Source organism: Patagioenas fasciata, chromosome 3 (genome assembly GCF_037038585.1).
Source record: "Patagioenas fasciata isolate bPatFas1 chromosome 3, bPatFas1.hap1, whole genome shotgun sequence".
Classification (NCBI taxonomy): domain Eukaryota; kingdom Metazoa; phylum Chordata; class Aves; order Columbiformes; family Columbidae; genus Patagioenas; species Patagioenas fasciata.
Window position 1 is genome coordinate 79,447,575 of NC_092522.1, and position 15,954 is coordinate 79,463,528.

Genomic DNA, 15,954 nt, shown 5'->3' on the forward strand with positions numbered 1-15,954 from the left:
TTTAACCCCATAAGCATCCAGAGTTTCCGCCTTCATCTCCGCGGGCAGAGCGGGCTGTCGCAGGAGCGTGCCCGGGCCCAGCTGCAGCCCCGCGGCCCCCGCCTACCGGCCCCGCCGCTGCAGCCCAGCAGGCGCCATGGCCTTCCCGCAGGGAGGCCCTGCGAAACCAACCCCTGCCCGCCAGTGCCGGGGCAGCCACCGGTCTCAGCTGTTTGGCGGCGGCGAAGGCCCCACTGCCAGCCGCCCTTGGGCCGCGCTCCGCCCCCGCCACACCCAGATACCCCAGACCCGCCCCTCCCCTCTCTCGGGCCGCCCCCTCTCAGCCACCACCCTCCGCCCCACTTCCGCCTTCCGGCGCCGGTTGGGGGCGGGGGTGACGCCAGCACCTGCTGGCCAGGAGCCGGGCGGAAGCCGTGCGGCGGACAGCGCGTGCGCGAAGGGGTGGGGCAGGGGCGGGGTCATGTCGAGGGCGGGGCCATGGTTCAGTTCCTGCCTGGCGCACCGCCCCACCCCGCGCACGGCAGGTGGTGGGGGTCGCAGCTGAGGTAATGGGGACCGTCTCTCTCGCCAACCTGTTTTCACCCGCTTCGGCGGGGCTGCCTGGGGAGGGTCCCTCTCTCCCGGGACACCGCTCACCCCAGGCGGATTGGGGCCGGGGCGGGGCCGCTCCTGCCCGGCCTTGCCGTTGCCCGGGGAGAGCATGCCGGGGCTGCCGCTGTAGCGCTTCTTGGTCCGGCCCCGTGAGGCGGGAGTGCCGCCGCGCCGAGCGCTGCTGATTCACTTCGGGGAGACAGACCGACTGACGGACCTCGCGGGGCCTGGCCGGGCCGCTGCTGCGGGCGCAGAGGGCAGCCGCCGCCCCGAGCCTGCTGGCCGGGCGGCCCCGGGTGTCAACGCAGCGGTGGGCGATGCCGGGGCCCGTCTTGGGGCCTCGGTGACCCCCTCGGGCCGGCCCGCGGCCCCGCCAGCGAGAGACCTGTTCGCTTTCTCGTGCCTTCCGCTGCCCGTCCTCCGGCTCACCTGCGGCCACCGGGTCTGCTGGCTGCCCGGGGGCGCCCGCCCGCGGTAAAGCCGGGGTCTCAGGGGGTTGCGGGAGCTGCGGGGTGACCGCAAGGTGGTAACGGGAAAGGTCTCTTTACCTGTACGGTTGGAGCGTAATGCAGGCTTAGAAAATGCTCATTTACTTGTCATCCACTGTGTGTTTGTAGTTGGGAAAGAGTTGACTTGGAGGCCTTAACTCATCCCATTCATTGTACAAACTGATGCTTTTAAGTGTTGATTGTGCTTGTGGGAGTGCATTATAGTTATGGGAGAGCCTTTAGCAAGATGTGTTTTATTTGTAGTTGGGCTGACTTGTTTCTTTTGGGGGGAATGGGTTACAGTTCAGGCTGAAGAAACAGAGTGATCTACATGTGCTTCCCTATCCATTGGAAGAATGACAGATGACAAAGATGTACTTCGAGATGTGTGGTTTGGACGAATACCAACGTGTTTCACTCTGTATCAGGATGAGATAACTGAAAGGGAAGCTGAACCTTACTATGTGAGTATGAAAAAGGTGGTCACAGATAGTCCAGTGCCATAGTTACATTTGTTTCCTTCATTCTTGTCATGTGTACTACTGCATGTTGTGAAAAAACAAAAACAAACAACTCTTGTCTTCATATTCTTCATACCTTCTGAAAGTAAGTGACTTATGACCATGCTGTGTTGTTAATTTCTCTTCACAGCAGGTTCAAAGCTTTAAGCTTGTTTCACCAGTGAGATAAACTTATCACAGATAATTAAGAACTTTTAAAAATTATGAAAAGTAGTAAGGTAAAAGGAGAAGGCTCTATGTGTACTCATGGTGAGCTTGTATGTTCTTGGATAATGACCAGAAGGAGAGCTCTTGTATGTTACCTTACTACAGAAATAACTTCAGTCAGAGCTTTGTGTAAACACTGAGATCAATCACTTGTGTAACACAAACTCACAGTGAGCACTGGCTCCAGTATTTCTACTGGTTTTTATTTCTTTAAGTGCTAGCAGCCACGAAAGGTCTAGTTCAAATATAGGAAAAGCAGCTATAATGTCTTAACAGTACAGTGCCTGAACTGGATTGCTAGCTGATGATAAAAACGAGGGTGAGGTAGATGTATTTGACTTGTAAACTGGAAGGATCTTCTATAATAACGTGTTATTTCTTTAGTGTGCTCAGCAGTCTTCCTCTTTTCAGCACCTAATAGACATTTGATTGATAGAGAATGTTACCTGATTCAGTGAAACTTAAATTTAGAATGTAACAAGTATGTGGGAGGAATATCTTGTACTATGAGTTTTTGCTTGATTCTGAAATCCTTAGGTCTTGTCATATCACATTCTACTCCCTTTGACAGTATTACTGGATGTAATTTTTTTTCTTCTGTGTTTTATAGCATCTTTATATCATCAGTTTCTGATTTGCATGTGTGTCCAGTGGGTTTTTGAAACCTAATAAAGCATTAATGCTTTTTGTTCACTGATGGTAGTGCTTATTCTGGGCTTTAGTTTCACCACTGGTAAAGCAGAAGCAACTTTACTTCATGCAGCTGACCTGTTGCCAAATATGTTTGAGCTATGTAGAAGTCTATATATTTTTAATACAAATATGATTTAAAGTATATACATATAGATTGTATGAAAGTTAAACTGAGACCTTTCATGTAAATGTAGAGACACGCAGTCTTGATCTGTTTAGCATCAGCATGGAAAATCTGAAACTATGTTATGTTCTTGGTGTGGCCAACTTTTTAAGTCGAGATAGGTTTAAGCTGGTAGGGCATCTTTTACTTACTCTGCTTAAAGTGTGCACAAAAATTCACAAGTCTTAGTTCTCTGGTTGTTCTATTGATCTTGTTATTCACAGAATGTTAGATATTGGAAGGGACTTCGAAAGATCACTTAGTCCAATCCCCCGGCCAGAGTAGAAACACCTAGATGAGGTCACACATTCATAGATCACAATTCTAAAATTTTAGCTTATTCCTTTTTCGGGTCATGTTGCAACTGATAATATAGCTTTGTTTCTTGAAGGGATCAAGTATTTATAATAGTAAAAGATAGAATAGTGGCCAAGGTTTTAAATTATGGTTTAGTTCTCATGTTTTCAGAGTTCATCTGCGTTAATGTTTTTTGTTTGGATGTGTGTTTTTGAAGCAAGTCTTCATTCTTTCCATTTACTGTGTCCAGGTTTGCATCACACAGCAATCTCACAGCCCACAAGCTGAATCACTTTCATGTGAAGCTGATGCAGACGATGAGCCTCAGCTGCTTATGGGCATTTAGTTTATGGGATCAAACTGATGCTAAATTGAAGTAAACAACATCAACATTCCCAGAACTGAATATAAAAAGTACATGTAGTGAACAGTCACATCCCTTTACACCAGCTCTTCAGCTTGGTACCTCTCCTTTTATCACACCTCAATACTTGTTAATATAGATATTACCTCTTTATTCAAGAGTGCCTTCCACAAATGAGAAGGTTTCATGGGAACAAAATAGCGGCATCGGTATGATAAGAGGAGAATAAAGCTTCTGTTTGAAGAACTTTCTTTGTGAAGGTGAGGATGTACACCTGGAGGGTGAAGGGTTAGAAAAACAGCCCAGAATCTGTGTGATGGATTTCAGCTTGTTGTGAATGGTGTGGCAGGAGACCCTTGTCTGTTAGATGTATTAGCACAGCATGGGACTGATATGCGTGTGTGTCACATTATGGCACTGCGTGGGAGTAGCAGAGCTAATTTAAAATGAGTTTGTCTATCTTCTGGAAAGAGTAGTGACATCGAGACTAAGCAGCTCAGGTAAAACACTGTCCTATTTCTTCCTGTAGTCAAGCCAGGTATGTTTCTGCAGAGTTAGGCTGAAGTTTCTTGAGATTGTTTCCTACAGATGCTTGTGTTTGCAGTGGAAGTGTAATTAGGAACAGCTAGGTTGAACTACCTTTCTTGCTGAACAATTTGATTTTTCCCTAGTCCTGAAATTGTCATGATTTTTTTTTTTTTTAAATGGTATACTGTCTGTCTCTTGGTGCAAACAATGGCTAGAAATAAAATGTGTACAGGAAGCAGACTACTCATTGGCTGAGATTTGTCAGGTGTAAAGAACAAAATTATAACAGAAGGCATTCTTAGAATGATACGCTCCCCAAGGGACTAGCTCTTCAAGCCTCCCCAGTGTCAAAAGGGTTGTTTTATTAAGATGTATATAATAGTGAGCAAGGTGAAGCCATTCCATGTTAGCATCCTTTGTTTCTTCACCCTGGATGCGTGGGTGATTAGACCAGCCCAATTCCTATTTAATCTAGAATTTCTCTGTTTTGTAATTTGTTTTGCATGAGAAATGTTGTTTTGCTTTGCAACAAAACCCGTGGAGAGATAGCTGGACAGGTACTGTTTTTACACAAAGGTGTATTGCAAACATTCACTTAGGCATTAGGAATTCCTTGCATTTCACTTAACCTCTACAGAAAGCATTCCTGCTCATTGTGATTAAATGCTGTAGGAATACACAGTATGAAAAAGGATGGTGTTGTGGTTTGTATAATTTTGGGGATGGCATGATCTAGCCTGCTGGGATTTATTCTGCCTGGTAATGTATTTGGAGATTTACTTTTGTTTTCTTGATTTTATGAGGCAAACTCCTAATCTTATTTGTTTGCTCTCCCCTGCATCAGTTTCATATAGCAGTTTTGGTTGAAGTTGAACATATGTAAATTGTGTGCATGTTTTTCACAATTTCTTTCAAAGCTCAGGCTAGAAATCATATCAAAAGAAGTTATTATTGTTGTCTCATTGTTAACCAAGAACTAGTACCTGTTTATTCTAAAAGGATTAAATAATTACATTGGGTATGGCCATTGACTTAAGAATTTAGATGTGAATATGAATTTTAGGGTTTTTTTAATGTTCTCAAATGGGATTTTTTTTAGTTGTTAATACTGATTGTTTTCTCTTCATTACTGTTGCAATGGTCAGTCTGATCCCAGCGGGCTGTGAACATCTATTTGGCTTTACACCATGTACTCTGGTTGCTTTGAGGGAGTTTATGCCAACTTTCTGTTTTTATAGTAAGTGGAAGAGAACTTACACAACTGGTTGCTGGAGGGAAAGGCACCCAGCCTCACATTTCAGGAATCCTTACTTGGTCTGGACGCTTAAAAGCAGTTCACCCACTGACTGCTTTAGACTTCTCTTGAATCTTCTTGCAAATCTGTCCTTTCAAGGGGACAAGACAGATGTGGCTCCTTCTGAGCCACAAAGCTCAACTGGAAGTGGGATTTTTTCATTCAGGTTTCTTTGTTACGCAGTATAGTGAGCAGCCAGCATTATAGTCCTCTGCCATTGATCAGTGGGCAGTATGGCAGTAGTTGCCCGACAATTTGAATCAAAACTGGGATTCTCTTCTGTTTAATTCCTCATGTGTTATATCACACACTTTCTGTGTTGGTTTAGCTGTAATTGAGTTCATTTTCTTAATTCAGTTAGAATCTTTTCTACTTCATAGCTAGCGTGGTCTTTTGTTTAGGTTTACTGTGAGAACAGTGAGAGAATGCTAATTTGTTGCTGGGACAGAGTTAATATTTTCTTTCAGTAGCTTTCCAGTGTTTGTGATTTGGCATGAGAGGGATGTAAAAACTCACTGATATCTTGGCTCTTGTCATGGAAACCAAGGACTTCTTTGGCCCCCCAACTGCATATACATATTGGTATGAGGGGGGCACACTCAGGACAGCACTGAGACTGACATCCGTGTTGGTCAATGAAATATGTCTTACCATTAGCATCATGCTCAGTATATAATCAGAGTCAGATTTTCTGCCTTTTTTGGGGGGAAGGGGAAGTGAGCGAGGGGCTGTCATGGTCTTAGTTGCTAGCTGGGCTTAAACCATGACACTTTCCTATTAGTTATAAATTTAAATAGTGTATGAGAGAAAATAAGTATTGAATCTATGCTAAATATGCACTCAGTCTATTATAAACTTTGATACTACCTTGTGTGTATGTTTGCTCATGCGGTATTGTAGGTTGTTTCATTTATGATGGGCATTCTGTCTTTTAGCATATTATGTGGTGAGTTATCAGTCCTACATTCAGTTGTTACATTACTTACATTGTTGGATGTGTTTGATTTTCATAGCACTGCTATAACCTTTAGCACAAAGTCTGCTGATAGAAGATTATTTGTCAAAAAAAAAAAGGCAATTGAGCAAATCTGACTTAGTGGAACGAGTTTAACTTGAATGAATAAGTCTTGTCATATGATCATGTGGGGTTTTTTTTCTTAATTAGGTATTACACCCCTAACCCAAGAATTACCTTTATCACTGAATCATGGCTGTTGATTCCCAGCATCTAGCAGGATTTCTGTAGGATAACCGAAGGGTGAAAGGGTGTTGTGTCATTGGCCTGCATGGACTGGTTTAGGGGTCAGTAGCAGAAGCGTTCATAGGATGGGTGTCATTCTGGTGAACACGGCTTTGCCTGAAGGGAAGGCTCCTTGCCACATGGCTGAAGTGTTGGAGAAGCTTCTGAGTGTGTAATGGTCTAGATCAGGGGTGTCAAACTTGTTTTCACTGGGGGTAACTACTCCTGCATTTATACAGTCAGAAAATCATATTTGGCCCTTTCAAGGCAACCACGAGGCTGATGTGGTCCCCAGTGAAAATGAGTTTGACACCCTTGGTCTAGAAGGTGAACTTCTGTGTAGAAGTATTATTTTTTTCATATAGAGACTGCTATAAAACAACATGCTTGCAAATGCTCAGCATCTCTGAAAAACAGGCAGTCCCTGTTAACCTGATTAACTGTTTAGTTTTGTATACCAAAGAGGCCTGTTGGGAGTGCTGGCCACGGTCTGTTGAATTCACAGAATCACAGAATGTTAGGGATTGGAAGGGACCTCAGTTCAATGCTGTTTAGTTATTATATGTGTCTTGAATTATGTTGAAATTGAAACTGCATTTTTCTTCCATAAGACAAACTGAAGTAAAATATTTTACAGAGGAAGTTAGCGATGCAGTTTAAAGGGTTATGTCAAACACTGTTGGAATCAATAATGCTTTAATATATACTAGGCAAAAAAGCGGGGGAGGGAGTGGGTTGCAAGTAAAAATAACACAGCATTCTGTTTAAAAAGATAGATGGTATACTAGAAAGCTGTAAGAAGGTGTTGTGTTTCATCTGATAAAATACTGGGCGTTTTCTATCTGATTTGCTGGGCGAAGGTTAAATAGTGGAAGAATAATTGTAGTAGTGGAAGAATCATCATAGTAGCCTTAACTAAGACATTGAATTGGCAAACCGAGTGCAAAGAAAATGGAAATTGCCAGCTATTAGAAATACAAAACATACTTGGAAAGCAAACCATTAACCAGATAGTTTTCACTCTTAAAAAAACAGTTGTAGGAATTTTTATTTTTAAATAAAGCTGAAACACAGTTGCTCATTATATTCTATAAGAAGTTAGAACACGTTCCTATCTGTTCATGTGAAAAAGGTTAAAAACTTCTTTCTTTGGCCTGCTTAAATACAGAAAAGGAGAAATCAAATTCCACTCTTCTCCCTCCAACCATATTGAAAAAATCAAGAACTCAATTTTAATGGTTTGGGAGTTGAGGGTTTTTGTGTGTGTGTGTGTGTGTACCAGTATATTGGATACTGCTATTCTGCATCTTCTGAGTACGTAATTTTATAGCCTTTCATTGACCATTAATAAGTACACTCTCTAAAAGACATCTTATCTTAAAATGGGAGAGGGAAGAGTGCTAACTGAATTTTCATTATGAAAATGCATGCCTTGTTACAGATTTTTACTAATATAATACATTTTATGCATAGTTAAGGCTTCTATATTTTTTTTTCTTTCAGTTGCTTTTGCCAAGGATAAGCTACTTGACACTAGTAACAGACAAAGTGAAGAAACACTTTCAGAAAGTTATGAGACAAGAGGAAGTTACTGAAATATGGTTTGAATATGAAGGTACACCACTGAAATGGTGAGTTTATTTTTAATAACTTTGTACCTTTACTTAATTTATCCTGTAAAGAGTTAGCAAGTGTCAATACTTTTCCTAAACCAATCACTCCATTTGGTTTCAAAGAAGGCAAAAGTGGAGGAGGGTAAGAGAAGCATGTTGTTTGCGAAAAACAGAAGGTTTAATGTTGAATGTATTTTTTATTATTCTGATTGTATTTACTTTGTGTATAAGGCAGAGGTTGTGCTGCACCTATTGTTTTTTTCTAGCTGTAACTATAATGCAAAATGCCTGTGTTTTTTTGCTTTACCATTTCTTGCAGTAGAATCACACAATAAATCTTTGTTTTGCTTATTCTACTTTATTAGAAGATGCCTAATAACACAGATAGGAAGTATTTTTTCTGGAGTCAGAATAAAAGTAGGATCTGTGTTTAAAGATAATAAAATGTGTGTAACCTTCACTTTTCATTGGTGTGATATGTGCTTGCGCTGTAGAACAGGTACTCTAGTACTGATACACAGGCTCTTGTTGATTTCTATTTTTGTTCTTTCATGTGGTCTATTTAAAAGTATCTTCCCTTTTTTTCTGAGAGGTTGGAGAATCAAACTGAGGTTTCATTTGCTTAGTTTTCATAAATACTGTTTATCAGATTTTGTTTCTTTCTGCCATGAAGAGTTTTAAAGAAAACATTGCGAGCTGCAGTGTTTGCTAGCTCTGTATAGATAGCATCAGCTCTCCAAAGGTATTTAGCATTTTGAATGCTGAAGAGATTTTGTATCTCTTTTTATTTCCTGTATCATAATAGGAAAGAAAACTACCAGGGACTCCTTTAGCTTCTTGAACTTGGATTGTTTTGGGATTAGCAAGCATCACATCATGGAGTCCCTTTAGACTTGGCGATGCTGTAGGTATTTTCTAGTCTTTGGTTTCTTTGAGACCAGCCCAGTGTAAACCTTGTAAAAATGTAAGAGGAGCACAAAAACTAGCTTTTTTGCACTTTTTCAAAACTGGCTGGCAAAATCTGTTTTAGATATCTATTTAGATTATCTGGAATATAACAATAATTGGTTTCTTTGTGTGCCATAGTGACCTTGAGTCACGGATATCATCTAAATAAACACCAGGCTACCAAGTTTGTCCCAGTGTGTTCAGAATTTTACATGAATAATGGGAGGAAACTTTACAAGTTCTCACTGAAGTTGTAACAGAAAAGCAAGAGAGGCTTTTTAATTAAAATATAACATAAATCTGTATATTCTTTAAGTTTTCAAATACCCTGAGGTTTAAACTAGAATTATAGAGTAAAAATATAAATTATAATTTGAGTGAAGAGATAGTAAAGTCATTGAGCATTTAAATGAAAATGAATAGTGTAAGTATGATCTGCTAACTAAGGCTCTGATCTTTCAGAAAATCTAAGCATTTTCTGCCAGGAACAGGTCTGCTGTTCAGTGAAACTGTTTTTCTAAGGAAAATGCTATCTGCAGACTATTATTTTAAGAGAATTATAATCCCCTCAACAGCTGAAGCATGTTCCAGGGAAGGCCCAAATATCAGAACTGAGGATTAGATGGAGCTAGTAGTTTGAGGAAGAACAGCGAGCATTAATGCTTAATCTTTTTAAAAATTACTTCTTTATTCACAATAAAATAGAACTTGTTAATAATATTTCTTATTCTAATTATTTACTTTGCACTGTGAGGTCGTAGCACTTGCAGTCAGTGCAGTTTCGTGCCTGGTTGGCATGTGGTGTATCTCTTTCCACCTGCTGCTTTTCTGTTTTCCAGTGAGATTTTGGAGGAAGTATGAAACAGAGTTTTGACTTCATGGTCTGCAGCAATCAGGCGAGGCTCCTGCAGGAGGATGAAGATCTCCAGGTCTAGCACTACAAGGACCTGGGGCCTCCCACTGAGATTGTTTGGGCAGGGGAACATGGTCTGCTTGCCTGCAGGAGGTGTGTGCTAGGAGAAGGTCTGTGTCACCAAGTTGAGGAGCTGCAGGAAGAGATCATCAGCAACTACAAAAGGAAACAGATGCAATTTTGTCCAAGACCCTGCAGCTGCAGGAGTCTAAACTTAGAACTATCTTGAAGGAGATGCAGGCAAGATATGGAAGTGCCAGGAGCTTATGGCTGCTGGCAACATGAGGAAAGTTCCTTTTCCACCTGCATTTCTGTAACTACAGGGTAGGTTTGGTGCTCTGACTGCAGGTGAGGGACTGAAAATTATTTCAGTGATGCATCTGAGGTGGCTGAGCCTGAACTGTGCAGGGGCACTAGGAGAAAGTGGCGAGTGAAGTCAGATGTCTGTGTTCTGCTTACTCTCCTTTATCAGCCTTTCCAGGATCTTGAACTCTGCCATTTCATGGTCACTACAGGCAAAGCTGCCACTGATTATCACATGCATAACTATTTTGTCTTGTTAGTAATTAACAGATTCAGCTGTGGGTCAGCTCTGGTCCCTCCCAATACCTGTATGGAGAAATCTTTATTACTGGTGTTGCACCATGTTGCTTTTCCAGCAGATGTCAGAGATTAACAAGAACCAAGATCTGCGACACAGAAACTTCTTGAGTTGTTTAGAGAATACTTTTATCTACTTCCTTGCCTGGATTGCATGATCTGTAACAAACTCACCATGATCTTGTCCTTACTAGTCTCTCCTCTGATCCTGAGCCACAAGATCTCAGCCAACCTGTTGTTTGTCCTGTTAAGTTTCATATATCTGAGCTGCTCCCTCATGTGGAAGACAACCCCCTTCCCTCGTCTACCCTGCCTGAGCAGCTTACGTCCGTCCATCCAAAACAGCATTCTAGTTGTGCAAACTGTTTCACCATATTTCAGGTAGCCCATCATTGTGAGAGTTATGTTACTGTATGTGGAGCTCTAGCTTCTCTGGCTTGTTTCCCAAGCTATGTGCATTTATGTATGTACACTTGTGGTAGACTCTTTTTACCTTTTTTTATTATTTTGATATCTCCTGTAAAGCTGTCACCTTTCACCGCTTACTTTCCACTGATGTCCATTAATTTCTACTTGTCTGTGGTTTGTTATTCACACTCATATTTATGGTCTAATGCTGTCCTCACTAGGCTAGGGGATTCCATCTCTGCCTAGCAGTCGTTTATCCCTGAAGAGTGTCCTGTGGCTGTAAAGGCCAAGTCCTTGTCATACCAGCTGCACTACTAGTTACTGACCTGCAATTATTGACCAACATTGACACCTCTCTGAGCCTTTCTCCTTCAGTGGCAAAATTGTGGAGATGCCACCTTGCCCCTGGAGCTGCGTAGTCAGTCTTCACACACTAAAAGGTTCACAGGCAACAGTTAAAATTGGTGCCCATGTGGGCGAACAGCAAGGGCTAATAATCAAAACACAGGACAAACCTTGCCAGTCTGTCTGCAACTTCTTAACAAGCAGCAAACCTCTGCAGGTAGCAAGTGAATTTGGCAGATCGGGGAGGGCTCTGTCCCCTGTAGAAAGTAGTCTCTTATTGCTGTCACTTCTTCCCTTGGGTGTGGATGTGCTATTCAGGTTGCTTTGATCCTTTCTCAGAATTTGCAGCCAACCTTGTTGGCCATTGAGGAACTGACTGCAGGTGGAGAAGACTGCCTTCTCTTGCCAGAGGTCACAAGACTCTGGTCTTTCCCATCTTCAGAGTCTTCAGTCACCACTGCAATGACTGCAGACACTGCCTGGATGACACCCTCCAGCTTGTTGCCATGCTCTTGGAACACTTGCACATGGCCTTGAGCAGAGTTTCTGTCCTCTTTCTGTGGATTGTGCTCTAGCCCTGGTAGTTGCATAGGTGTCTCTAGTACCAACTGGATGGATGCTTGACCTTTCCTAATCAGGAATCAGTGGAAGACAAAAGGTCAGAGCACCATTTGATCAGGCATAGCTGACATATTATTTGGAAGTGTTAGAGATTGCTAAAAAGAGCTAAGAAAAAATTATTTCTTACTGAATACTAAAGGAGTGGTGAGACTATTTCCTGATGCAGCCACAATTTCCCTCAATGAGGCATTTGTTCATAGAAATACCTAAACACCAGATTCTGGCCACTTTTTTTTGTGCTGGATTTATTAGTTCATGTTACATGTCCTGCTGAATTACCACAGAAAATTATTCTGATCTGAAAATGACCTACCAACTTATACTGTCCCGTTCTGTCCTGGGTCCAGAAAGGAATTATTAGAAGAGTAGTAACTAATTTTGCTTACTGTCCATTTGTCACTTTCAAAAGCATTTTAAGTACTTAATGTGGTGTTTTCCAGGACTTTTCTTGCACTCTGAAACCACCTTCTGTATAGTAACAAAAGCAGTAATAAATTTACAATGGCTGGAAGTCAAGATGCTGATGCACTTCTATGGATTGAAGACTTTCCAGAACCAATCATTATTCCAGCAGCTTGTAAAAAAAGCTTTATGGTGTCTTGGACATTTTGATATTTTTCCCATTAGTTCCTTTGAGAAAGTTCTGCAGAGTCTGCCTGTCCTTGGCTCCCTCTCTAGTTAAGACCAGTTTGATTTCAACGATCCAATAATATTTTTCCAAAATGACACCTTTCTGGCCTGGATGTTTTCCTTTGCTGTAGTTTGGTTTGTTTTTGGGGAGAGAAGGGTGAGGAGGGACAAATCTTGAAAGGATCTCTTGGATTTTTGAATTTTTTTTTTTTTTTAATTTTAATTTTCCTGATTATTGTAGATTCTAGAGAGCATTTGTGTATTTCTCTAATTGGAATACCTATTTTTCAAATAGAAGTTCAGAAACAGCATTGCAGCAGTACCACTGGAAACAAGATCTTTAGTGAGGGAATACTGGCTCTTAGCACCAGGTAGATACATGCTTAAGAATGGAGTGAAGGGATGTTCATGAGGTTGTGAGTGTTTTTATGCCATGTACAGATTGACAAGTCCTCTTCTTCTCAACTTTTTTCTTTATGCCTCCCTTAATTCTCTGTCCTGCTTAAGAAACCAGGTGTTTATTTTGAAGGAAATAAATATAGTGAATAGCTTTAGTGTTATATGGAGTGCTATTGTTTCCAGACTCTTAAAAATGCTTGTAACTGTATCTCAAAAAGAAGTGAAGAACAGCATTATGCACAGGCATTACTTAAGGTTCTGTTTGCTTCAGATTAAATGTCAGTGTGTGAGAACTCGAATTTGAAACAGGAAGTGTCTTATGTCAGGATCGCTTCACTCCTGTGATGAACTTTACTCTTAATGGAAGGCTGCGCTTCTGAATAGAAAACAATTTCTCTCATGGTTGATGGTCTTCATTAATCTCATGTGTTCTGCTATAGAACAAAATGAAGTTGTGGCTGGCCTCTTTCAAAATAAAAACTATGAATCGTGCAAAGCACAAAGATTTGATTTGGGAAAGCTTGAGTACATGAAATTCATTTTGTAATCTAAACTGGATAGCAAATATAGAGAACTGATGCTTTTCTTTTTTTCTTTTTTGTAGCTATCTGCTTTGCTGTATAAATTGAAAATGACTGAAAGTCGTTGTTCATCTAATTATCAATGGAAATCTGGTTTTTGTTACTTGGCTCACCTGGAGAACTGCTCTTTCATGGAACTCTTGCTGAATCCCTGTTGATGTACTCAAGACATGATTAGCAGTTCATAGTAAAGTCTTGGTGCTAAAAACTTGAGCTTTAGAAATGAATTGGGATAAATCCGGATATGCCTTATCTATTTTCTTTTTTCCCTTTGTCAGGAAAACACAGTTCTAGATACTTTGATATTTCCCCCTATTTTTTCTTTTAAGAAGTTCATAAAAATCACAATGTTAGGGATTGGAAGGGACCTCGAAAGATTATCTAGTCCAATCCCCCTGCCGGAGCAGGAACACCCAGATGAGGTTACACAGGAATGTGTCCAGGCAGGTTTTGAATGTCTCCAGAGTAGGAGACTCCACAACCTCCCTGGGCAGCCTGTTCCAGTGCTCTGTTACCCTCACTGAGAAGAAGTTTCTTCTCAAATACTTAAGTGGAACCTCTTGTGTTCCAGTTTGAACCCATTACCCCTTGTCCTACCATTGGTTGTCACCAAGAAGAGCCTGGCTCCATCCTTGTGACATTCACCCTTTATATATTTGTGAACATTAATGAGGTCACCCCTCAGTCTCCTCCAAGCTAAAGAGCCCCAGTTCCCTCAGCCTTTCCTCATAAGGGAGATGCTCCACTCCCTTAATCATCTTTGTTGCCCTGTGCTGGGCTCTCTCCAGCAGTTCCCTGTCCTTCTTGAACTGAGGGGCCCAGAACTGGACACAATATTCCAGGTGTGGTCTCACCAGGGCAGAGTAGAGGGGAAGGAGAACCTCTCTCGACCTACTGACCACCCCCCTTACTAATACAACCCAGGATGCCATTGGCCTTCTTGGCCACGAGGGCACAGTGCTGGCTCATGGTCATCCTGCTGTCCACCAGGACCCCCCAGGTCCCTTTCCCTTGCACTGCTCAAGTTACAAGTTCAAGAATTGTAGTACTGTTTTGTTTTGGTTTTTGTTTTGCTGTCGTGATGGCTTTGCCTTAGCTTTGGGGTTAGCTCACCCGTAGAGGGTGCTAAAGCACTGTTGAGTGAGGGTTTAGCAGATCAGGAAATAGGCTTAGCACAGATGCTTTTAGAGTTATGCCCTTGGTTATTGCTATCTGGACTCTCAAAACTTGTATGTGTTTGGCTCTGCATCCTGTGATAAGTCCTATTTAATTCAGTGAAGCTGCTGAGTTTGCAGTTAAGTGTGTGTTCATCTATTTGTAGGATGAAAAGCTAGTAAGGCTCTTTTAGTTAAGACTTTTGAAAGATCAAAGAATAGAGCTTGGTATGCTGAATTAAAAAAAAAAAAAAAATCTTGCCAGTGTCTGCTTTTAAGGAAAATTGCAGGACTTTTTCAGAGTGTTGGTGGAGGAAGTTTTGTGTATGTGATACATATTCCTTGTATTGCTGGTGGCTGTTTCTTCTAATGAATTTAAAAGGACAAAGCTATTAGAAGTGAATATTTGGAGGAAGCAGATTTTTTGTATAACTCCTTTAATCCAGAATACTGCTGAAACACAAAACTCTGGTTAATCTTTTTTTTCTCCCTTTCTGTTCTTCTTAATTTAATAGTGAAGATCGAGAATTCCTCTTGATCTGTCCTCTTTCAGCCCTTCTACAGATGTTTTTTCGCTTTACTACTTTGTTGTATGCAATGACATCAGGCATGTGGGAGAGGAAAGAGATGTTAAAGCTCAGTGTGGTATAAAGCCAGGGCATTTAAGTGTGAAAGCATGTTGACTTTTCTGTCAGACCAGCTAGTCCTACCATTACCAAATTTTTAACTGAAATTACTGTTTTGAATGATTCCACAGGGCAGCTGTAGACCACTTATGCTGTTGTGAAACTAGCGGTGTTTTGTGGGCACAGCTTGGAGACCACTGTTTTAGATACTGTATGTGTAAATTCCAGACTTCATTCTACCAGAAATTGTCAGTCATTTATACTTGCCTCTACAACTTTTCTGAATAAGCAATAATGAATATTAATTGGTGGAGTCAAACAGCTTGTTTTTTTTCATGTAAATGCAGGTATCTTAACTGCTGTATGTAGAATTAAATGTACAGCTTTTACGTTCATTTAATATCTCTTAATTTTTAGGCATTACCCAATTGGTTTGCTGTTTGATCTTCATGCATCAAATACAGCTCTTCCTTGGAGCATCACAGTTCATTTCAAGGTAAAAATTAAATACATGTTTGGTTAAAATCAAGCATAAAGTTACATGAAATTTGGAAGCTAGGAAGAAGTTTCACAATTATTTTATTTATAAATGGTGTGACCTTTTTGAAGTGGAGAATGTTAATTTTTCAGGGATCATCGAAAGTTTTCTGTAAATCTACAGGTATTTTCCATGAGATTGTATGTGCTTTCAAATGAGCTTCGTTTGAAAATTATTATATTATAATCTGAA

At 41.1% G+C, this 15,954-nt stretch overlaps 1 protein-coding gene across 4 annotated transcripts in view; it reads left to right on the forward strand.

The window, feature by feature from the left end:
• The first annotated feature begins 450 nt into the window (after positions 1–450).
• ATG5 (autophagy related 5) overlaps positions 451–15,954 on the forward strand; it is a 78,406-nt gene continuing 62,902 nt past the window's right edge. For 3 of the 4 annotated variants that reach the window (XM_065835114.2, XM_071806677.1, XM_071806678.1), the window contains exons 1-4: positions 451–545; positions 1,383–1,543; positions 7,890–8,017; positions 15,642–15,720. In XM_065835114.2, the coding sequence (XP_065691186.1) occupies positions 1,436–1,543; positions 7,890–8,017; positions 15,642–15,720 (315 nt within the window). In that variant the 5' untranslated portion in view covers positions 451–545; positions 1,383–1,435. The remainder of the gene's footprint in view (positions 546–1,382; positions 1,544–7,889; positions 8,018–15,641; positions 15,721–15,954) is intronic. The other variant, XM_071806679.1, reaches the window with a different exon arrangement.